At 41.5% G+C, this 23,591-nt stretch overlaps 1 protein-coding gene across 3 annotated transcripts; it reads right to left on the bottom strand.

The window, feature by feature from the left end:
- Positions 1 to 436: 436 nt before the first annotated feature.
- On the bottom strand, positions 437 to 23,079 carry LOC115370208 (capZ-interacting protein). Of its 3 annotated transcripts, XM_030067119.1 has the most exons (7): positions 22,952 to 23,079; positions 5,828 to 5,914; positions 5,601 to 5,669; positions 4,910 to 4,981; positions 3,760 to 3,963; positions 2,543 to 3,050; positions 437 to 1,115 (listed from the first exon to the last, which is right to left on the bottom strand). In XM_030067119.1, the coding sequence occupies exons 1-6, from the start codon at positions 22,955 to 22,957 to the stop codon at positions 2,565 to 2,567; spliced, it is 924 nt and encodes a 307-aa protein (XP_029922979.1). In that variant the 5' UTR covers positions 22,958 to 23,079; the 3' UTR covers positions 437 to 1,115; positions 2,543 to 2,564. The 3 variants fall into 3 exon arrangements, with proteins under 3 accessions (XP_029922979.1, XP_029922978.1, XP_029922980.1); XM_030067118.1 differs by lacking the exon at positions 437 to 1,115 and having other exon boundaries at positions 1,665 to 3,050; positions 22,952 to 23,078; XM_030067120.1 differs by lacking the exons at positions 437 to 1,115; positions 4,910 to 4,981; positions 5,601 to 5,669; positions 5,828 to 5,914; positions 22,952 to 23,079 and adding an exon at positions 4,544 to 4,689 and having other exon boundaries at positions 1,665 to 3,050.
- Positions 23,080 to 23,591: the final 512 nt, after the last annotated feature.

The raw sequence follows: 23,591 nt of genomic DNA, 5'->3' as shown, positions 1-23,591 counted from the left end.
AATGACTGAACAGCTACTTTGCCAGTTGCTAAGATCTCTCAAAAACAAAAAAGAAAACAATGGGCCTCATTCACCAATATCTTTCTAAGGTTTTTTTTTCCCCTTAAATTTTTACACTGGTTTCATGATGTGCTCTTAAGCTGCAGAATTGTTCATACCTGTTCTGTTATTGATGAAAGTCACTGGGCGTGCCAGTTGACCTTAATTAGCATAGGTGAAGGCCCGGCCAGCCCCCATGAAAGGGTGTGAGACTGCAGGGCCGTGCACACACACAACTCACACACAGAGGCTGATCAAGTTGAGAGAAGTCAAGAATGCCCAAATGCAAGTCTAAAGAGGGTGGGACACCAGACTGCAGATGTTAAAAAAAAAAAAAAACCTCTACAGCTCTGAAACGGATGTTGCAGGAAGTGAACACCAAATGACCTGTAATGTATGTTATTTTTATTGTGCAAGAAAGTGATGACAAAACAAGTGAGGACAAATGCAGGGACACACACAGCACCGTCGCACGTGCTTCGAGGTGACAAGGGACGGCGCGACAGGAGCTGCAACGGCAAGATGGAGCTGAAATCGTCCAGGGTGCAGAAGCCAGAGCTCTTATAGCATCAACAGTGGATATAAAGTAACAGAAAAATAAGATGCATGGGATGCTGTTACTGGAGGAGGCACAGCTGATGAAGTTCAAAAAAAAAAAAAAAAAAGAATTTGAGCTCAAATCTGTGTTATTTTTATTTTAACAGACCATAATGCTTTGTAAAATAATGAAAATAATTATTAAAATATGATAAATTATCTAAATATTTAAATCCTATAATTTTATACAACTATAGAACTGAAGAAAACACAACAGCCGGGTATTTTGCACAAACATGTCAGCGCTCAAATGTCCATGAGAGAGCTCCTGAGTGTGTGTAGATTCTGTAGATTCAAATAAGAAAATGCTGGTGAATGCCAGAATCCGCTTGAAAACTGCATAAGTGGGTTTTAAGAACGAATTTGTTCTTAAGAGCTGCTGGTGAATAAGAGCCAGTGTCTGGAATCTGATGAGTATTACAGAGCTTTGTTAATCAAAATAGTGAATAACTTATTAACATTCATATATTTGGTTGTTGGCTGCTGACTACTATACATTTTAGGAAAATGTTTGTCATCATGGGCCCACCGTTTTTCCTGGGATTCTCCTGTATTTTATCCCTTCTTCCTTGCTGTCCTCCTGTTTAAAACTCCTGTCAATTCCGTAAAATAGCATCCATAAATGAAACAGGAAGAACAGCAGCATGAGGCTGATGATGGTTGTCGTTTCCTTTTTATCATTATTTATACCATGCTTGTCATTTCCTTGTTTATCAGAACTACATCTGACTCATCAAACCTTGCTTTTTTTGCTCTTCTTGTAATACTATACCAAAAAACTAAACACAGAATACTGAGAAAACTTACCAAAATGACCTGACTGATCAGTCGAAAGCTTTTACCATGAATAATGTTCTTTAATAGTCCCCTGAGGAAGGAGGCATTGTGTTTACAATCAGGTAGATGTAATATGTTTGTATATTATAAGCAACATTTGCTGAGGTCAGTAATGCTGAGTCCATCTGGGTTCTGATCATAACACACATCATCCCCATGATTAGTAACACCTTGCTTTAAAAAGTAGTTTGTTTTTTGGCTGAACCTGACTAACTAGTGTCCCTGGCATTAATGTCTCTGGAGATAATGCAGTCATAAGTCCTTGCATTTTTTGATTTCCAAGTCTACTATTGACTTTGGCTTCATTACAATACCCATAACTGACACCATTGTCAAATATTAACATTACAGTATGTAATACTTTTTTAATATAAAGGAAAGTCTTTATTTTCTTACGTATTCTGTACATAAATGCTGAGGACTGGAGCCACTCTACAGTAGCGTTGTGATTTCAATATTTTGCAAGGCATACAAAAGAGAAACAAAAGTAGCAAAGAGACCAAGATACACCATAATTAAACTATTTAAGCAAAACACACAATTTCATTATCCTAAAGTGAGGGTGATTTGGTATGATGTCAGAACTTCACATTTTACATATCTGCACGTGTATTACGTGGCCATTTTTTAATAATAATTTTGCTTCTTGCCAACTCAGCGTTCAGTATCTCCAAACTGCTCTGTCCTCTGGCATGGAAGAGCATTCTTAACACTGTCTGCCCGACTCTTAATAAAGAAGAAATGCTACTAATGATAAAAATATGTGTGGCTGTGAGGATCTGGTGCAACAAGAAGCACACTTCCTCTGCTTGAACATGGATATAATATCATCAGGATGCTTATTTCCATGTACAGGAAACAGCCGCTTCTATGACTGGAGAGGTCTCTCCATTACTCTCCAGTGTTTACAGACTCATCATACAGCCGACCAGGAGAGGGAGACAGAGGCAATAACACATTTAAAACAGAAGAGGTACCAAGAAAAAAAAGAACAACGTCTGGAATCTGATGAGTATTAAAGAGCTTAATCAAAGTAATGAATAACTTATTGACATTCATATATTTGTTTTCTTAATGTAAACATTCACAGTTCACACCCTGTCACTTCTTTCTGCTTGGTGTGCCTCCTGAGGAATCTCCTCCTCCTCCTCCTCCTCCAGCTCTTCCTCTTCCCTCTCCTTTAAGTTGTTGCTGCCCCCTGTTGGCATGGCAGAGCTAGACTCTAAAAGTTGTCGTTCCCCCTCCAAAGCCTCTAAGGTCTGGGGCTGTTCTGCTGTCTGCTCCCCTGATATCTGGGAGTCTGGACTTCCTCTTTTGGTCAGGTCGTTCTCCGCTACCTCGTCCTCTGTCTTTTCACAGTCCCTGTCCCTCTCCTCGGGTCCTCTCAGACTGGCTTGCTGCCCATCTTCGGCTTCCTCTTCCGGGCTCTCAAAAACGTGGTCCCTGTCCCCGTTTTCCTTTGTGTTCGACAGTTCACTCGGGGACAGACTGCTCCCAAAGCCTGCGGCCTCCTCTCCAGCTGACCTCCTGTGCTGCCTCGTGGGCGGTCGCCTCTTGAATGACAGCCGTGCGCGAGTCTGTGTGGAGAGGATCAGTAAGAGCCAGCAGGGAATTCATGCCATCAAACGAGGATTTCAGTGCAGCCTAGCTAAGCTGTTGGCAAGTTGCTAGAGAAATAATAATAATAATAAAAAAGCTTTAATCTGTATTTAATATTCATTCACATGTACAGCATACGTGTTGTCTGATCGTAACGATGAGCATTCATTGTCAGAGTCTGATAAGAGTACACACGGCACAAAATGGTACCCAGGACTCTACAGGAGAACTAGGATAAGGAGATTACGTCTTCAATCCCCCATGCACTCAAGCACTACTGGGGCATTTTGCTTGAGCTTTATCCAAGGCCTGCTTAAACCGCCAGCGCCGAACCCCCGCTGAGGCGCACGTGACCGCTGTGACGTCACAGCTCACTTGGCGGATGGCGTGAGAAACCCTTCAGGGCCTTAATGTGAGCACTTCTCATGCCCATCATTTAGTCACCGACAACAGCACACAAACGTATGAAATGCACCATGAAAGCTGCAGCAATCAGACAAAAAGTATAAATCTAGGGCACTGAACAGTCACAGATCTATATGGTATTAAAAGCACTGGTATATGCAATAAAGAAATGCTGGATATGATAATCAGTTATTCTAATTCAACTCAAAAATGCTTCCAAAATCATGAATCATACATAATCATGTTTTGTTTTCTTTGTTTGATGTCCAGGTGAATGCATACCTTGTTGATGCTGGGCAGTGTGGTGCCTTCGGGGGGAGTTTCAAAGCTGACGGCGTCCTCGTCCTCGCTGGACTGCTGTGAGGGTCTCAGGGTGGGGCTCTGGGGGCTGCAGGGGGCCGTCGGGGACAGCGGTGCGGGCTGCAGCTTCACTTCAGGACTCTTGGGTGAAGGCAACAGAGCGGTGGGGGACAAAGCGAGATTGGCCTGCAGGGACAGAGAGAGAGAGAGAAATCCTGAGGCCTGGAGACTGCAATCTCATTTGTGAATGCTGTGCACTAATAATAGACAAGTACTGCATGTTAAACAGTGCTAATTATTCCTAACAATAACAAACTTAGAGGGAAAGCAGCCACACAGAATATCAAACAGGTGTAACTACCTTGCTGAAGCATAAATAACAGCAGTTGCCACAATTATCACTAATTATGATAATGTAATAGTTTAAAAGTCATCAAACTAACAAATATAGGAAGATCTATCAAAGAAAAAAATCACAATAAAATATACATAAATGTTAAATGAAAAAGAGGTAATCTAATAACAAAGTATTTAAGTCATTTTCATTTTCTATAATCTATATGGGCATTACACAGCTTAAGCTACGTCATATAGGAAAATCACTGTCCTGTTCTCCTTGCACACTCTGAAAACTCCCCTGACTGCTAAAAGTAATGGCCTCCTTTGCTCTAAATGTCACAAACAGCAGCTGTGATATCCAGTTGGAGAACTTGACCGTGGGGTGTCCTGGGTTAGCACCTGGCAAGCTCGGAGGAGAATATCCTACCTGCACCGGGGAGAAGAGGAAGAGAGAGAAGCGGCAGCCCTTTTGTCCCATGGCTGCCCACCGTGTGACTGGCTAACTGAGGAACCGCAGTGACTTAGATCCTTACCAGGGGATATTATCTCATTAGCTCATCAATCTGAGCCGATTGTGGAGTAAGCAGGGACAAGCCCTTCCCATTTTTTTCTCAGCATTCACACGCAACGACTCGCGCACCGACATCCGCCGGACAGAAGGTGGCGGTAATGCTTAAAATATCGAGGGCTCCTGACTCTCGCGTCCCACAACAACACAACGTAGGTGACGCTTACAGCTGTTTTGTTTGTGATTTCCTGCACGTAACGCTCAAAAACTGCAGCGTGCACCCACCTGCAGCTTCTCAATGATGGGGGAATTCTTCATCTTGATTTTAAAGGGATTTGAGGAGACGGCGGTAGGTTTCTGCAAGAGGAAAAAAAAAAAAAAAACAAAAGCACTGAGCTCCCAAATCATCACAGCTCATTTGAAACATGGAACGCTGACATGAACTTATCCGGTGATACCGATCAGCATTTATGAATCTGGCCTTTGTGAGTCAGCTTGATAATGATGGTATTGGACATACAACCATGCAAGAACAAGGCTGATTTACAACATATAGCTTCGTCTGTTATACATACTTCTTGTACTTCTGCTTTTTTTTTTTTTTTTTTTTTTTCACGCTCTGTGCTTTTCAGTGAGTGAAAGCAAGCAGACTGGATTCTTTCCTAAAACTGAGCCCTGCTTCATTCAAACAGGGGGGTTGTAACATGGCTCTGTATGTAAAAAATAATGGGTATTTTGCGTGTTACACAATGCACGCTGGAAAACTGATGTAAACAATTCAGCAATATAGACTCTTGTAAAAAATTAACTTTCTCAAGGTTTTATGTTAGGAAAAAGTAGTTAAACTGTTGATGAGGCAACAATCCACACTGCATGTACTTCACACTTTCAAATTCAAACAGAGGCGGTGGGAGAATTTGATTTTTAAATGAAGATGCCACAGAAAATATAATAGAAAAGTAACAAAGGGACATACATCTGATTCCTCACTGTCATCTTTTTGGTTTTGCAGTTTGAGGGAACACGGCGGTCTTCGAAACGGCCTCTACAAAAACATAAGAGAGCAGACGTGTAATCACAAGGAGCTTTTATCTGTCTATCTATCTATATAAGTACTGAATTTGAGGCGCACACACACTCTTCTACATGACCAGATGTGCTTGCTTTGTGCACTGCTGTCGTTTAATTAGAGAGACGCCTCACCTCTTCATTTGATGCGGGCATCGGGAGTACATGACCTTTGAACCTTCCAGCCAGCTCAGCCACAGACGGCTTGGATGGAGAATCCTTCTGGAAAAGAAAAACAGCATCGAACCACAGCTGAAACCTGCTGTATATAATCCACGATCGCGTGTAATCTTTTCACAAGTGTCCATTGTGTTGACAGCACTTGTGGAAAATATGTGAATACACTATAATGCATATGATTGAGCTCCTTTTTCCCCATTCCCTTGCTGCAAACTGCCCAGTGCAACTATTCATGTAAAAGAATGTACATTCCAAAATGAGGCTCAAAGTGAACCAATCATCACGTCAGAGCACTGTACAAATTCCTGTTTACATATGATTAATTAACAATCAAAGACAATTATAATCAACAGTCAAGACAGCTCATCAACTCTCACTTCAGTCATCTTTTCAAAATCATCCTGTAAAACAAAGATCTATCACTGTACAATATAAGTGCACTGAAAAAGCATCGTCAGCTGTAGGACATGAAGTTCTTCATCGTCTTTGTTTCAGTTCTCGCACATCTGCCCCTGCCTTCAGATAACACAACCTTCAGCTCTTGGTTTAGACTGGAGGGTAGGAGGAGCACTGCAAAAACTCAAAATCTTACCAAGATTATTTGTCTTATTTCAAGTCAAAAATGTCTTATTACTAGTCAAAATATCTCATTACACTTAAAATAAGACATGATCACCTCAGACGTAACTTGTTTTTAGACAATTGTCTCTTGTTTCAAATGAAAATTTGCTTGAAACAAGTGAAAATTTGCTTGTTTCATTGGCAAAATTTGTTTCTTGTTTCTAGCTAATTTTCACTTATTTCAAGTGAATTTTCACTTTTTCCACTGGCAAATTTTGCCAATGAAACAAGCAAATTTTCACTTGTTTCAAGTGAATTTTCACTTGAAAGAAGGGAAAATTGTCTAAAAACAATTTACTTCTGAGGTGATCATGTCTTATTTTAAGTGTAATGAGATATTTTGACTTGAAATAAGACATTTTTGACTTGAAATAAGACAAATAATCTTGGTAAGATTTTGAGTTTTTGCAGTGAGGCATATTCAAAACGTCCTCCTCAGAGTTTTGAGAACACACGATGAGCCTGACAGTGTTTCAAAATGTGCAAAAGTTTGCTGCGTCAGACCACAACTTATCTCAGCCGTGTTACACGCCTGCCGGAGGATTTTCGTGTCAACACGACTGAGAACTTGATGCCTTTTAATTTTCCGCCAGTTATATCTGCTGTGAGCGCTGCCATGAGTTCCATTTTCGCTCTGTTTCTCCTCCAACAGAAGGGTAACACTTTCAAACAGACTGGCAGACTGGATTTATGAACACCGTCGGTCACAGTGTATCAGAAATACTACATGGTGTGCTGCCTTTGCCCTGTCGGATGAGCCGGAAACACTGAATGATGTGATTCAGGGGAAGTGACATGCTCAGCACAGCCAGCCTGATGGAAAACACAATACACACACACACACACACACACACACACACACACACACACACACACAGCTGGAGTATTTTTAAATCATAGCATGTACTATAACTGTTTCGCAGCTGAACAAGGAGCTGTTCAAGAAAAAGGGCATGTTTCACATCCCCCTCTTGACAGGAAAATGTGCGAGGGTTGTGAAACACAGCAGGGAGGAGGCTGTGCAAACAAGAGAGAGACCCCGCCAGCGTGCTGCGCTCAACCCAGAGAACCTGGGGTGTTGTCCTTGGAGGAACTCCTCTCCTCTCCCACTTAAAGAGCTGCGTTTGTGGGTTTGGACACAGGAAGAAAGCCACAGCTGCTCAGCATCACACGGCAGCCCCTGACAGGAGAGACCTGTCCTTGCAGCCCTACGCCGTTATCACGACTTAACTCTCTGTCTCTCCCGTCTCTCCCACTTATTCCCAGGCTGATTGCTAAACTTTCCTCCTCCACTGTGCTCTTTGATGACCATTAACTCACTCCACATATCTGCACTCTGAGTGATAAGCTGGAGCTGATGCCTGCACGTCACAGTGTTCTGTAACAGAGCATGTGCGTCTCGAAAAAGAAAGACAGCGGCGTCGCTCCGTTATCCGAGTTCCCGGCCATGTCACGTCTGTGCCAAGAAGTGGAGCTGCGAACGGGGCGAGGAGTTTGTTTACAACATGACGGGAGCTGGAGCCGCTCCAGCACTGTGGCACTACGTACGCATCGTGCCACTAATTGATGATTTGCATTCGACAGCCGCTGCCTCGTTCCCTTCTCTCTCTTTGTCTCTCTTTGTCCACCATAGTGCATTTCTCTTTTATGGACCACTGAAAGCTCATGTATCTCAGCTGCCAGTTCTGACACATTTCCTGGGTGTGCACTCTCTGCCCCCCCCCCACCCCCACCCAATCCACAATCCGCATCCTCCCTTTTTGCACAATTTGAGCTGTAGCCCATGGAAACATGGATCTCCCATAACATTACAAGCTTTGCAGATATACACATTCCACATTTTAATCACACTCTTTATTTTCCTTTTTCCCCCTGTTCTCAACATGACCTCACCACCTTGCTCCCTCCACCCAAACGTACTGCAGCATTAGCGAGCCCCCAGTCTGCCTCCGCTAATGCTTTTCAGTGCCGCTGCTGGGTCCTAATCCACACCCCAGCCCTCTTCCTGAGCTCTCCTTTCTCATCCGTGATAAATACTAATCACTGGGGACCACCCACCCTCAGCCATTATTTTGTAACCCCTAATTGTTTAACTCTTTCCTGTTCTTCAAAAACACACGTCGCCTTCGGAGCACAAAGTCTTTGTCACGACAGGACGGGCGGCGGAAGTGAAGCTTTGTGCAAATCACAACTCAGACGTTTTTGAGTGAACCGAGTCGAGGCTTCAAGCTTTCTTCTAATCAAAATGACTGAAAATAACACAAAGGAGGGAGGCCAGCGCACTCACACACACAGTCGAGGACGGCTGTGTGCTTTCCAGTGAGTTATGCTTCTAACACAAATATTGGTGAACCTGATTATAAAGTAAGAAGTTCTGGTTCCGGTGATTACAGAGGGTGACCTTTGTACTTTCTCTTTAAAAAAAAACAAAAAAAACATAACCATAATGTCAGAAATGGAATTCAGTCAGCTCCAGCCATGATTACCTTATACATGGTACATATCTGTTATCTCCAAAAGTGACTGAAATAAAACATGAGGTTTAAAAAGGTTTTCTGCGTTAACTATTCGACAGCTTTCCGGTTGTAGACAAAGTCATTTTAGTTTCATTAACAGAGCCCTCCTGTTTCATTTCCCAGCGAATCCTTATCTTTAATGACTGGGCGTTAGAACCTCTTCTCATAGAATGAAAATAACCTCAGACTCAATGCAAACCTTTTCCTCCCCTTAAAAGTGACATTGCCTTGGCACATTCAAGGCCAGAATATAAATAAATTGGTAAGAAACAATTGGTGAACAATGGACAGAAATTTGAGGCCAAAATTGGGGTCAACCTTGGACAAACTGCAAGAGAAGCAAACTCAACTGATGTTGTATCCTCAGTTTGTCCTGAGTGAGGGGAAAAAGTCCCAAGGAATCCCATTGGTGGAAAGTTTTGAAAATCACCTATTTATGACCACATATTAACAAAAAACACCCTTTTTAAACACACAGGGGAAAGGGGTTCAACATTTTACTTTCAGATATCACTATAAAAATTCACAAGTTGATTACACACACAAAGACAGGAAAAAAAGTCAATTACAAGTTCTTTGAATTATTCTGTTTACACATGCATATCACACATTATCTGATTTGATATGCGCTAATAAGGAATATAAGGAATATATGCCAGAACAGATATTTAAACAGTGAATTAAAAGGTTACTATATATATAGTAACCTTTTAATTCACTGTTATATAGTAACCTTTTAATTCACTGTTATATAGTAGCCTTTTAATTCAATGTTACTATATATATAGTAACCTTTTAATTCAATGTTTAAATATCTGTTCTGGCATTTATTCCTTATATTCCTTTAATTCATTGTTATATAGTAATCTTTTAATTCAAGGTTACTATATATATAGTAACCTTGTAATTCACTGTTTAAATATCTGTTCTGGCATTTATTCCTTATATTCCTTATTAGTGCATATCAAATCACATAATGTGTGATATGCATGTGTAAACAGAATAATTCAAAGAACTTGTAATTGACTTTTTTTCTTGTCTTTGTGTGTGTAATCAACTTGTGAATTTTTATAGTGATACCTGAAAGTAAAATGTTGAACCCCTTTCCCCTGTGTGTTTAAAAACAGTGTTTTTTGGTAATATGTGGTCATAAATAGGTGATTTTCAAAACTTTCCATCAATGGGATTCCTTGGGACTTTTTTCCCCTCACTCAGGACAAACTGAGGATCCAAAATCAGTTGAGTTTGCTTCTCTTGCAATTTGTCCTAGGTTTTTTCATAAAATGACTGGACTATTATTTCAGAAGAGTACCTTAACAGTTCCTCTGTTGAACTTTGTAGTGGGAAAACCACATGGATTTTCGTATTGCACATCATGCTGTGATAGGTGTATCCCTGCAAAGAACAGGGATACTGAAGACCTTGTAGGCAAAAGAGTGAACAAAGTTTCATTTTTCACATGGTATGCATTTTAGAACCTCAGTTTTTAGTCAACAATACTCTACAGTCATTCCAAAAATGTTTGTCATCCAATGCAATAATAAAGGATGTCTGAGTGAACGTTTCAGGGTCAGTTTGTCTTCTGCAGAATGAATGCTGAACATTATGAGGAACCTTACAAAAAAAAGACAAATCTAAAGTTTTAACTGAACAGTGGAATATTTGTGTTGAATCAAGCTTTCATTTGGTGAATGTTCTTTCATTTCGGTGTCATTTTTCTTTCTTCGTGTGTTTGAAAAGCTCCCTGGAAAAAAAAAACTCCTTTAGTTCTCAGATGAAATGGAAATGATTTTTTGGGTCTCCGTTTTCATTCAGACAACAAAACGGACACACTGTCTCAGTGACCCGCGCGAGCACATTATGAAAAGGCCTCCAGTTGGGTTTCAGTCATGTGCGTGTTTGAGTCAACTGGGACCCCACGCTCTCGGGAAGAGTGGGAAACTTCAGTTCACTGCAGGGGAGAGCAGGGCAAGCTCTATTTCTGGGGCTCTTGGCCTGGGAAAAAGCCCCCGAGCAGTGAAGAAGTCTGGATCACTGCTCTGCTCTGTAACCCCTCAGCTCCTAGGAGAGATGTCCCTAGATGTTAACCACTGCTCCCCACTGATTTATAAACTACATCTGTAATATAATCTTGCATATAGGGCAATTGGGCATGTCTGAAAGAGAAAACCAAAGCTCCTAGTAGTTACGCCTTGCACACATACTGTACGATGGCAGCCATCCAAAGACAAGCCTAGGTCGAGGTTAACAAGACACGAGCTATTTATGAACTCTGACTGCCCGGGAAATTCCATTAGATTCTGCTCGCTTTATTTTGCCTGTTAGCAGCAAAGACAGCCGACGTTCTGTCATCAAACACGTTTTGTTTCTTCGCAAAAACAGGAAATTCAATTCCACGGCGTAACGGGCAAAATCAATTCCGCCTCGCAGCCGAAATTTAATCTGACATGCGAGGGAACGGTGGTGGTCTAACGGGTCACACGTGCCGCCAGGTGATTGGAAAGTTGCGAGTTTGAATCCCGCTGGCCAGCTGGGGACACGTGGGTGGGGTGAGTGCATGAGTTATGCTTGATTTCCAGCACCGCTCCCCTGGAATGCACACACCTGTCTGTCTCTGTCCCGACCCCACACACCTTTACAGTGGTGTGCAGAACATCTAGTGCATTTAGTAATGTCAACAAACCTAACAAATCTGCCTGGGCTTTTTTTTTTCCACTCTGTGGTGCAGACTTCAATACAAGGTTGGAGAATTTCTCCTCAGGACTTCATGCACCCTCCCGGCCGCGTGCCCCTCTGTGAACACCATCACCGCCACCTAAATATAAACTGATCATAACACTCTCAACTCCCTACTTCAAGTACTATTAGGTTATCCTTGAGCAATTCACTCGCTCAGTGGTCAACAATAGAGGCTTTTCAGCTGCGTCACAAGTCTCCCTGCAACCACAGCTGGCGCCATCATGACTGTCCACTGGAGAATAGGCTGGGCTCAATAACGTCTAAATATATAACAACCAGGCTATTGAGAGATCTAAAAAATAAATAGTTGAGGTGTGGGTGGAGGACCAGTTAGTATCACTATAAGATCAAGTGTCCAATTATGAACCACTTTCAGCATTTAGGTTACTATGATACAGTAAATCGTGTTTGCTCCAAAACTTTCAGTTAAAAAAAAAAAAATTGCTGGTTTTTGGCTTCGCTTCTGAGATTCAGCTGCTGACTTAGCTAACTAACTCGCGAGCTCATCTAGAAAGGCAAGTTGACACACATTAAAATGCAGCACTGGCCAGTTGCAGGCTAAGTAGCTCATAATTTAATAGGAAAACAGGAGCGACTCCTAAAAATCGTGGGTGTGTTCACGACTAACTTTAGGATTTTGGGAAAAGATAATTTCACAAAGCGTTATGTCTCTACATCCAGCTGCTAAATCTGTGAGGAGTTATGAGCAGTCTAGAGAACTAATAACAATCCTACCACGGCGTTTGCAGGCTATCTGCCCTGTAATCAGGCAAACGTTCTCAAACATTCAAGGATAATGAGTTTTTAAGAAGGTATTGCCTTAATCATGAGGGTATTATGATGATAGCAGAGCCAGTTTGGGGTGTGTTTCCCATTCATCTAACAAACTGTAGCTATAACGTTCTGCCATGACAGTTTGAAGTTGTGGAGTTAAAAAAAAAAAAAAAGCAATTATAATTATTGGTAATGCTTACTAGTCTTTATGGTCATAAACCTCCATTTCCTCTGGTGTGCGCAGCCCCCCTACCCTGCTGCTCCACACACACACACACACACACACACACACACACATGCACACACACAGACACACCTGTCCCAATGCACGATCCATGTAATGATCTATCAATCACTCCCGGGAGCATGTGACATTATGTTCTGTCAGTAATTAAAATTAAAGTGCCACTTCCTCAGTTTGCTCCAAACAGGTAAGTGTTAACTGTGGTAACAGTGTTTGTGAACAGTAAGTGGTCACTTTGAAGTCAAGGAGATGGATAAACCTGTCTAACCCTAACCCAACTACTGTAGAAAATGATTACCAGTACGGTGCAAATATTTCCACATTTTACTGATCGACATTAGTTTTCACTAGAAACTGTGTGGACAGCATTAGCCTATAATCCAGGAGACAATATGATATGGTGTTTGCTAGATTGGATCCACCAGAGCTGTTTCTTGACTAACATTAGGGCAAGGCTGTAGAGAATGCATATTGTCCCCCCCCAGAGAACAGAGAAATAAAGGTTGCTAATGGGGAAAACTAACACAAACTGCATGTAACAAAAAAACAAACAGACAAACAAACTGGGTCTTGGGTTCAAAAAGGTGGCAGGGGGTTATTTCTCCTTCCTGCCACTCACTAAATCTATCAAAATGATAGAAGAACTAAAAAATACAACCCAGCAAAAGAAAAGAGTGGAAGTCAGTGGACCCGGAGAAGGCAAAACACAAAAGCCCCCACACAAAAGCCTGGTTTATCCTTTCAAAATACCAAGAGAGCCAACTGATGGTGTTGACTCTCACACACTCACAACCAAAACTGAACTGAGCAGCCACTGCTCCTTATATAACCTCCCAGCCCTGCTGATTAACCAAAGACCTTCAGCTGGGAGTGGACGTCACAGGTGCACCCACTTTCTCCTAACGAGCAGGGCGATTCTTGTGAGGGAAAACAAACCTCTAGTACTTAACCAAACAATTCATAACAATATAAGTCAATTAGAAAGCCCATCACTGTACTAGGAAACAGAGACTTACCTCTGCTGGATCCAATCTAGCACCAAGCACATGATATCTCCTTCTACAGTATTTTCAATTCACTGACAGAGAACCACTGGCTTCAAGTATCAGCCAATCCAAGTGGGCATTTTATTTTATTGTATTGGTTTATTTAATCGGGACAATGCATATTCATGAGCATTAGTGTGAGAGATACACCCATGTAAATATGCAAGTATTAGTAAAAACAACTACTTTTCATCTGTAGTCCCTAGGCAGGTGACATAAAGGCTAACATAGAGACAAAAACATCAAACAGAACAAAACAGACCAAAAAAAAAAAAAAAAGAAAGAGAGAGACAGAGGATGATGACAAGGACATTATTCATCCACATCTAGCTGCATTAAATTTGGATGATGAGATGTGTGGTAGTTAAAAGTGAGTACATCTCTGGTTTAGTAAGCTTGTTCATCATCCAAAGCAAAAAAAAGTCAACCATGCCCTTCCTCTAAGTTTAAGAGTTCTTCTGATTCCTTAGTAAGAGTTGGTCTTAGCACCTTTGTGAACTGGAACTTTAACTTCTCTATAGGTGGACTCCTGAAAAAGTGCTTAGTGCAAACGGCCCCAGATGTTCAGCAAAAGGTTGAGCTTAAGACAGCTGAGCTGTAGGTGTAGAAATGCAATCAGCTGTTGAGCTCTTGTTGCCTGCGAGCCGAAGACCTCCAACATGGCCTCCACAAAGCACATTACATCACCCAAAGGCCTCTATATCAGGGTGTTCCTCATTTTGATGACTCATGTCTAGTTCCTTTGTTTCTTGTCTATATTGAAAATAAACAGGATTTCTGGTTCCTTTACCAACTGTCCTTTAAATATGCAAAAATAACAGGAGCAATATATTATATGCATTATGAACTTAATTCGTAAAAATAAATAAATAAATGAATAAATAAAAATTTAAAAAATGCAATGCAAATTACTGCAGATATTGCTTTACTGTGCCAGAACAATAAATGCAAAGCTAATTAATTCTAGCACGGCTTTCTGGAGTGATCCGTTTTTCCACCAGTCCACACCTGCCTCAACACATAAAGAAATCCATATAAAAAAAAATTATACTGAGCAAACTAGTCAGCGTTGGTGTTATATGTGCAGTAATTAGAGGGAATGACTTCACGGGCCTATTCATGGCCTATTCTGTCAGTGGAACCAGAATCTCTTAAAGCACAGGGGGACCGAGTGTACGTCACTGTGTGAGTGTGAGGCAGGGTACAGCGGGCAAGGAACGTGCGTGCTCAGTACACTTTGAAAAGAACAAAATAATGAAATAAAGAAAGAATGGTAACTCCAAAACAGCGTCTTAATTTCCAAGCCTGTGGATGGAGACACGAGGTTCACTGTATGACCAGCAGATGCATCAAGCGAAGACCCAGAAGGACAGTTCACACAGTGCCTGCTATTGTCTGCTCCTGTGATTCCCGTTTCCAGAGGCGGGCAGAGGGAGCACATGATATCAGTCCCTGCAAATTCTCATATCCTCTTGGTAAGACGGTGACGGTCAAGGAGCACCGGGCCATGTAATCTGCGAGAGTTGATGAGAGCGATGTTTAGCTCGAGTTCTTTAACCCCACTCTCATTGTGACCGGCCGTGTGCAATTCTCAATCCTGATAAGCTCCAACTGATCAGCCCCTCCACAGTGGAAATCTGCGGAACGACGGAGGATCCATCTATAAATAAAGCGCACCAAGCGAGCACAGCTGTTCAGCGAGATCTTGTTCAAATGCCCCTGCAAGCATAATGGCTTTGGTTTGAATCTGAGGACTTTTGTTTTTACAAGTCAGCATGTTCTGCCAGCGGGAAATCCACCACAGTGGATTTTGCAGCTCCTTCAGCGTGCACTTGTTAACCGGCAGGAGAGCAGACAGCCACCTTCTCGCTCTCCGCCCTTCCAGGAAAACATGATGTGTTTTTGGACTGGCCCTCATCTGAATATCTCACTTTTCCACTGCCCTCACTGGCACTCTGTTTGCATGTTTTTGCGTGTGTGTGTGTGTGTGCGCCAGTGTGTCACAGTGAAGCATCTAGAGGAGCGGCCTCCATCAGAGCGATGATGTAAATGGACACTCTGATCTAAAAGTCTGCTGCTGCTGCTGCTGCTGCTGCTGCCTCGGGGGAAATGGGAGGTGCTGCTGACACTGACTAGTACTGTAGGGTGTGGAAACATAAATATGTAATAGAAATAATAAGCATCCACAGAGAAGGAAAACACATCCAAAATTAGAGGCAAGAGGAACAGAAAGCTGTTGATAAATCTGTTACCCGAGGAAATTCACAAGACTGAAACGTTGTACTTTTTAAAAATTATTATTATTATTATTACACATGTTAACTACAGCGAAAAGAGGAAAATACTCTGAAGTTACAGTAGGACAAATGACAGGCATGTTTGTGGAATGTGATGTGATGTGATGTGATGTGAGCCTGTGTAAGATTCTCTGCCTGTTGTGCAATGAGATTGGAGAGTGAATGCTCAGGGAAAAAAAAAAAAAAAAAAAGTTATAAAAAAATGTAAACAGCTCACAACCGAGTAACTCCTCCAAATGTTTAAACCTGGACTCGTGGAGGAGGACTTTGATACAAACATCTGTTGGAGATTCTGCACGGTGCTATGGTATTCTCGTCCGCCCTGGTCTGGCAATCACGAGGACAGAAACCATCTGGCCGGCGGATCAGCTGGGCGGGAGCGGGCGGCTGAATAGGCGCAGCGACTATCGCGCAGCGCAGCCTCGGGATTACTTCATTCAGTGAAACCCCGCACCCCCACCCACCCGCCCGCCGCCTCTTACAGCTCCTGAAGAGTTTCAGCGCGACAGGGTTTGGAAGCCGTCATCCGTCACCGGTGGAGATGCAGCTGAAAACACCCAGGCTTGGGACCGTGCTTTCTTTAGGATCAAATGTTCCACAATAGCTGCGAGTATGCAGGAGAGGGATAAGAGATACGGAAACAGGAAATGTCGCACAAGTCTAGACTCAGATAGAAAGCGTTTTGAACTTTGTGGTTTGTGTGACCGTTCTATTGGGATGCCACAAGAATCAATATTGAGCCGAGCCAATACCAAAATTTGGAAAATTACATCAGTACTAATGTTTTTAGTATCCATCATATCAACACAACTTGATACCCCACTTTGTAACTTGGTGATCTTCACTTGAAAGTGTCATGCTCATAGCACTGTAAATCAAAATGAGAGCACATCATCATACTATTATATTAGTTATTACTGTGGGACACTTCATACATTCCTCTAATTCGGACGTAGTATTTTGTTGGCTTGTTTTGTTTTCTACTTGAAGGCTACAGGCCAGTGTTGCACTTGTAACTTGTATTTTTTTTATTATTATTATTATTATTTTTCTAACATTGCCTATATATTTAGACACTTGAACCACATCAAGTTACTATTTACTTGTTAATGTTTAAATAAACAAGTATGTGCTCAATGGGATTTCTATTCTGCTGTGGTACTGAATCAGATATTGGGAAGTGGGAAAGTTCACTGGTATTGGTATCAACTGCATAAACTTCTGCTGTCATCACGTCCCTGTGTCCTGGAACAGAAATGTCATAACACGGCTGTAGCACTCGAGTCCAATCTTGAGACTACATCTTGAAATTGCATTCATCTGGTGTCTGTATTAATTCAGACTTGCCTTGGTCTCAGCCACTATTGTATATAGATATAACTTTTAACACAACTGTCAAAAACCTAAAGTTTCTGTACTGCTCACTTAAAACAACCTTCTTTACTGTAGGCTTTTTTTTTGGCTTTGTAGTGGTGCGCACATTAAATGATGTGACACAGATGTGGGGTGCGGTCGCTGTAATAATGAACACTTATTGCAATGTGCACTTGTTTGTGCCACGGAAGAAAAAAACAAGAGGCCCAGACTGAGTTTGTAGGAGAGCAGCTGGCGAGACACGGGCAACACGGGCTGTCTGTTCTGCAGAGAGAGCTGGAGGTAAATACTAAAGTTACGACGATGATGTAATGTTTGGTTTTTATCACCTCTTCTTCCTGGTTTCTTCGTAAAAAAAACCCTCACTGGCTCTTGCTGTTAACTGTTCTCCAAACACAAAATCTTCAGACACAAAGGTGTCTGAAAATGAGATGGCTCAAAGACCGGGCCAGACTGTGTGGCGTGCACCCGATTTTAAGGTGCTCTTCGTATTTTAAATTAACTCTTCGAGCTCCCCATATTTCTTTATGAACCAATTTCCTTGAGAGCAACAGCATGTGTGTTTTTCATTTACAGATCACGTCACCCCCCTCTCTATCTCCTGCGTGGTTCCCACCCAGCCTATCTCTCTGCCACATGTCCTGCCTGGGGCCGCAAAGCAGGCTGCCATCGGACAGCTGTAAGGGCAGGGTCGGACACAGCCTCATCCCTGATAGCAGGACATACTGTAAGTTGCTGGCATTCATGAGATAATCATGTTGCATTGGGCATGTAGCTCTGCCACATGCATTGATTGTATAGTTTGAGACACTGAAAGCCTTTAATGGCAGGGAACAAATAAAGCAGCTGATAAGCAGTAGGGTCATTCCATGTCATTTCAACAAATGGCCCATGCACATGGGTCTCAAAAAATTCTGAAAAATTCACCAGTTGTTCCTTATTTATCCAATAAGCAAACTGTAAAATTTTAGTTTGCTCGGATGAATACTTTTTGAGATATGGTCAATTTAGTGAGGGGGTTATGTGTTGATTTTGGTGTGATTTTCGCGCGTCCTTATTTTTCCTCCATTTTCAGGTGTCAATATCTCAGGAACTACACCACATAGGAAACTGAAATTTGGTAGGATAATACACCTGTACCTACTCTCTCAGAATATACAAAAATATCTGTCATACATCATAACTGGTAGGCATGCCAGCCCCTCAAAAATGGAAAAAAAAATTACGGAGGTTTCGTGGTCGACCATGTTTGGGCCTTCAGAAAACAACTTTGTATTTGCTCCAGCTTCTTGATTTTTTCAGAGCTTTGAGATACATACATGGACTGTTCAAAGCATTAATAGTTAGTCAGATATATGCATCAGTTTTTGGATGGCAGCTTCTCCAAATCCAAAAAAAAGTTTTCATGTCAAATTTGCATTGGGCCATAACTGCATGTGGGAATGTCTTAAAAAATTTGATCTCTGTTTTAATTTAAAGTTCAAATGTTACTCTTTCTTGGGGTATAAAACAATTTTTCTTTATGCAAGTTCTTGATTTTTTTGACCTGGGTTATGACCCGGAGAAACCAAATCGTGGGGAAAAGGTAACAAAAGTGGCTGTGGGAATGAGGATTTAGACACTGTTTGCTTGGTCATAAAAGTCCAGATATCCCACGACAACATGAGCAAGTGACGCTTTTGAATGATTCATTTTTAAAGATGACAGATGTTAGCAGAGAGATGTAAATATTTTCGTATTTTGCAGAGAGTTGCAGTGTGTGTGAAGAATTAGAGATCGTTCAGCCAGCAAGTCTGTACACTGAGACTGAAGCCAGTATGGCACTTTTTTTTTTTCTTTTTTCTTTTGTGAAAATGTGTCCTTTTAATTGCAACAACCTTCCAAAATTCAACACCGGTACACAGTGGCTTTAAAGAAATTCTGAATTGGCAAGCCATCATGACGGTAACTTCAATAACTGCAAAGACTACAGCAAAACAGATACAGACAGTAGTAAATACATAGTAATTGCCATCTGCAACATTTTAAATGTGCAATCTGCCTCGTTTTTTTTTCCAGGACATTTTTGGGTGCTGCAATGGTAGGAGATGAGCAAAACCACAAATGTTAGTATTTGGGTAACGTTACTTGTCATTATGTGGATTTGGCTACCATCATATTGGAAAGTGACTGGGGTGAAACTTAATCAGCTCTGGGTTTGTAGGGATGTATAGCCTTTAAGGAACAGTTTGCAATATTTGAAGTCTGTTCCTATTTTCTGATGTTGACTCTTAGACAAAGCCAAAATAGAAAACCTTCTTGGATGAAGTTTTATATTTTGTAGAAGTGCACTTTTGTGGAGGAGCTATATGGTTAAAATATTATTTGTATCATTGCCGCAATTATCAATCCCTTTGTTTTTATCTTGATTACATTGTGAGAAATTGTCTTCCATCATTAAGCTCATGTCTGAGATACAGTTCATGAGCAAAGAGGGCTGAGGCAGTCCAATAAAACAAATATATAACTGAGTGTCATCCGCATAGAAATGGAAACTAGTGTCACCACGGTGGATGATGGCCCCTAATGGAAGCATGGACCGACTAAAAATCAGGGACCCTTATAGATGGACCCAGAGAGACGTCTTAATGAATGGCATGGACTGGAATACTGAGCAACATCCAGGAAGAAAATCAGAGGAGACAGAGGTTAAAAAAATTTTAAAAAATCACTGCGGTAAGCTCAGTGCTGTTTCATTTATGTACAGCCTACAGTATGCTCTGAACAGAAATACAATCAGGACATCAACAGCACGTAATAAACAGCACGACTTAGAGAACGGTCTACCATCACTTGGGCGTTCCTTGCATGCCTTGGTGCTTTACAATCTGCTGACTCTGAGTGAGTTTCACGGTCCGTTAAGTGTCTGTTTTATGTTCAGGTGAGCCCGTACAATTTATTCCTCACTGGAACACGTGGAACTTAAAATATGGTCTGAGTAAACACCTGTTCACTTTTGACAAGGTCTGCAAAAAATACCAGTGGATGTCCCTATCCTGTGTTTTATAATCCAACAAAGGACCAACGTATGCTGAGGTACTCCGTCTTTGCAACAGACTGTATTGGTGTGGCAGTAGTGGTAAGCCTTGCTAGAGTAGAAGCAGAAGTAGAGGCAATAATATTAGCAGTGGTAACAGAAATAATAATAATTGTGTGGCACTTTCTTAAGCGAAGTGACAGACTGCTGTAAAATACAGGGAGTGAAACAAACTCATTAGCAAACTCTGCCTGGTGCAGACTGAGTTTTCCTGTGTTGCTGCCTTCCCAACTTTACTATGGATTACATAATAAATGTGCATGCCACATGGTTGGCAAAGCAGTCCTATGCACTCACTCCTCTAGCGCCGGTATTTTTCATGCTGTCGTTTTTTTCTTTAGACCACCACAGACACACACACGCTACCACACACACGCACATGCAAACACTCAGGTGCGTGTGCACACACTCACACAAAATTTCCAGTTTGTCAACTTAATGCCCAGAGGTCCTAATACTGAACACCACAGACTTTTCCATGTGCTAATTTTCTGGCTTAAGGTTGTTAACATAAATCAATATTTGGGAACATGAACAGGTCTTTCCTAAGGCGAGAAACTACAGAACAAAGATTTAGGTGTGACGTCATCAGGATGCGCAAACTGGAGCTGTTGGAATGACAGGTTTCTTGGGCTCATCTGGTTGTAGCTGTGTATGCATGTAAAAATGCAGCTATCCTATCAGCCTTAACCTTAAAATAACTTTATTTATTTTCACTATCTCCACCCTTTACCAGCCCGAAGAAGAAGTTTAGATCCAACATTTTTAGAATTTACTGAAATCATGCGACTTCTTGGTAATAAAGTCCCTCAAACTTAAAAAAAAAAAAAAAAAAAAAAAAAAAATCTGTTATCTCTTGAAGCTACTTGGGGCCCACAGTGTGAAGCTGCCTGCTTTCACACTCAAAATAGCCTCTTCTTATAGCAACTGAAACTGATCTGTATCAGAAAATAGCCATTCTTAAAGCCCTCTTTTTTTCCTTTATTTCATCTTTCAAAATCTTTTCTCTCCATTTTGGCTGGGGGGAGGGGAGTATTAAATGCTTGCTAATCCAAACTGAACTGTTCAGCTATATTTTAAAGCATATCTGAGGCCTGAGAGCAGCTGTGTTGTAGGTTACTAACGTGCTTCCTGGCTTGCTGTGGGAAAAATAGGCGTTTCTCATTCTATACATGACATAAAGTGCCTGAGAGCGATGTTAAAAGTCTGAGGGCAGGGCAAGTTATGCAGGGAGGCGGCCGCAAACCTGCAAGCAAGCCCTGCAGAAACACATGTTGAAGGACTAAGATAGACCTGCAAAACTATATGCCTTCCTTTAAGCTGGAGTTACAATGGGTAAAAAATCAGGGGAAAGAGGCTCAGCCCTCTAAAAGAGGAAGCAAGAACTGTTTGCTGACCGCAGGATGGGCGGACTACAGCTGATAATAAGAAAATACCATCAGAAAGTACACATTTTTAAACAAAACGCAGAACCATAAGTGCCGGCAACAATGAGGAATGGCATTTAGTCCACACATTTATCACAATTAACAAGTGCTGGCCTGTGACAGATGATCTGTCAGCTCCTTTCCTGTCTCTCACACTGTGGTTGCTTGTAGTGAAAGCTTTGTAACATAGTCATTACCACAAACCTACTTCATTTTAAGCTACTTCCAAACCACATCAGCCCGGAGCTCAATGGTTTTGTACAGTGACCCAAAGCTATGTGCTCTAAAATGGGCCTACCGGAGGCGAAATCCTGAAACTTTACATCACGGGACACAGAATGAATATTTACATCAGGGACTGTCTGTTTTGTGTCAATTACACAACAGCCTTGCCTACACCATTAGGAAAAATAACCACATTAAACCTAAATTGATCCTAAATTTTAGATGCATACCTTACAAATATGAGTGCAATACTTGTCATTACAATACCTGATAAAACAATAAGAGTCAAGCTGTCATAAAGTATGTGAGTGCACAATAAACACACTGTAAGTACTCACTGACAACTTTAAGGATAGTTAAAATCATAGATAGATAGTCTCTATTGGAATATGATGGGAAGATTGCACTGAAACTTGAAACAAAACAAAAACAGACAAAACATGAAGTCGCTATGAACTCTCTACTGACTACCACCGATACATTATAAGCTCCTATAGGAATATTATGCCAGACAATATTCTTGATTATTGTTTCTCTCTCTCTCTCTCTCTCTCTCTCTCTCTCTCTCTCTCTCTCTGTCTTTAAAGCATACGACGCTGAGCAATATTTGCACTGCAGCTCCACATGGTTCCGCATAAAGGGACCAGGCGTGTAAAAACAGTAAAACTGTGTGAAACTGCAAGGTCTGCACCAGTGGCCCAAATTATTATAAAGAAAACACGATCAAAAGTTGTTGTTACCTCCATCCTGGTGCTCTCGGGCTCCTCTCCTCCGGCCTTGGTTTGGTCACGTTGTGCCTCTGGAGGCAAAGTGACGGGCGGTGCAGCGGCTCGACTGCTAACCAGAGGACGGGAGCTCTGTGTTTATATCTGGAGCCATGTCAGCCTCCTGCAGCACCGGACAACTTTTCACTCGCTGATTCGTGCGCTCCGCCTCCCTCCGCCCAGCGCGGACCGTCAAAACAAACCGCACAACTTCCTCTTTTTGTTTCAAAATAAAAGGAATAATTGTATTAACAGCCTTAGCCCAAAATCATATTATTTTGTTCTGAATAGGCTCAAGTCAATGTAATTTGTCTTCAAAGTCTGGATGCTTATGATAATATTGTGATTCTAGGATAAAATTACGAGTATTTCTGTGTTATTCAATCCAATAAAAGATATTTTCCGAGTTTTTTCCCTCATAAATTTACTGATTAAATATCAGTTTCTGAGTTTTTTTTTTTCTCACAAAATTGCGGCTAAGGTCATTTTCTCAGAAATTATCGCTAGTGTGATTTTCTCGTATATTTATTACTTTAATCTCGCAGAATAATATTTACGACTTTAATCCAGAAAATTGAGTTTTTTTTTGTTTTTGTTTTTTTTTTATCAAACCAAC

This window comes from Myripristis murdjan, chromosome 13 (genome assembly GCF_902150065.1).
Source record: "Myripristis murdjan chromosome 13, fMyrMur1.1, whole genome shotgun sequence".
In the NCBI taxonomy this organism is placed as follows: domain Eukaryota; kingdom Metazoa; phylum Chordata; class Actinopteri; order Holocentriformes; family Holocentridae; genus Myripristis; species Myripristis murdjan.
This window is presented reverse-complemented; position numbering and strand designations above follow the sequence as displayed.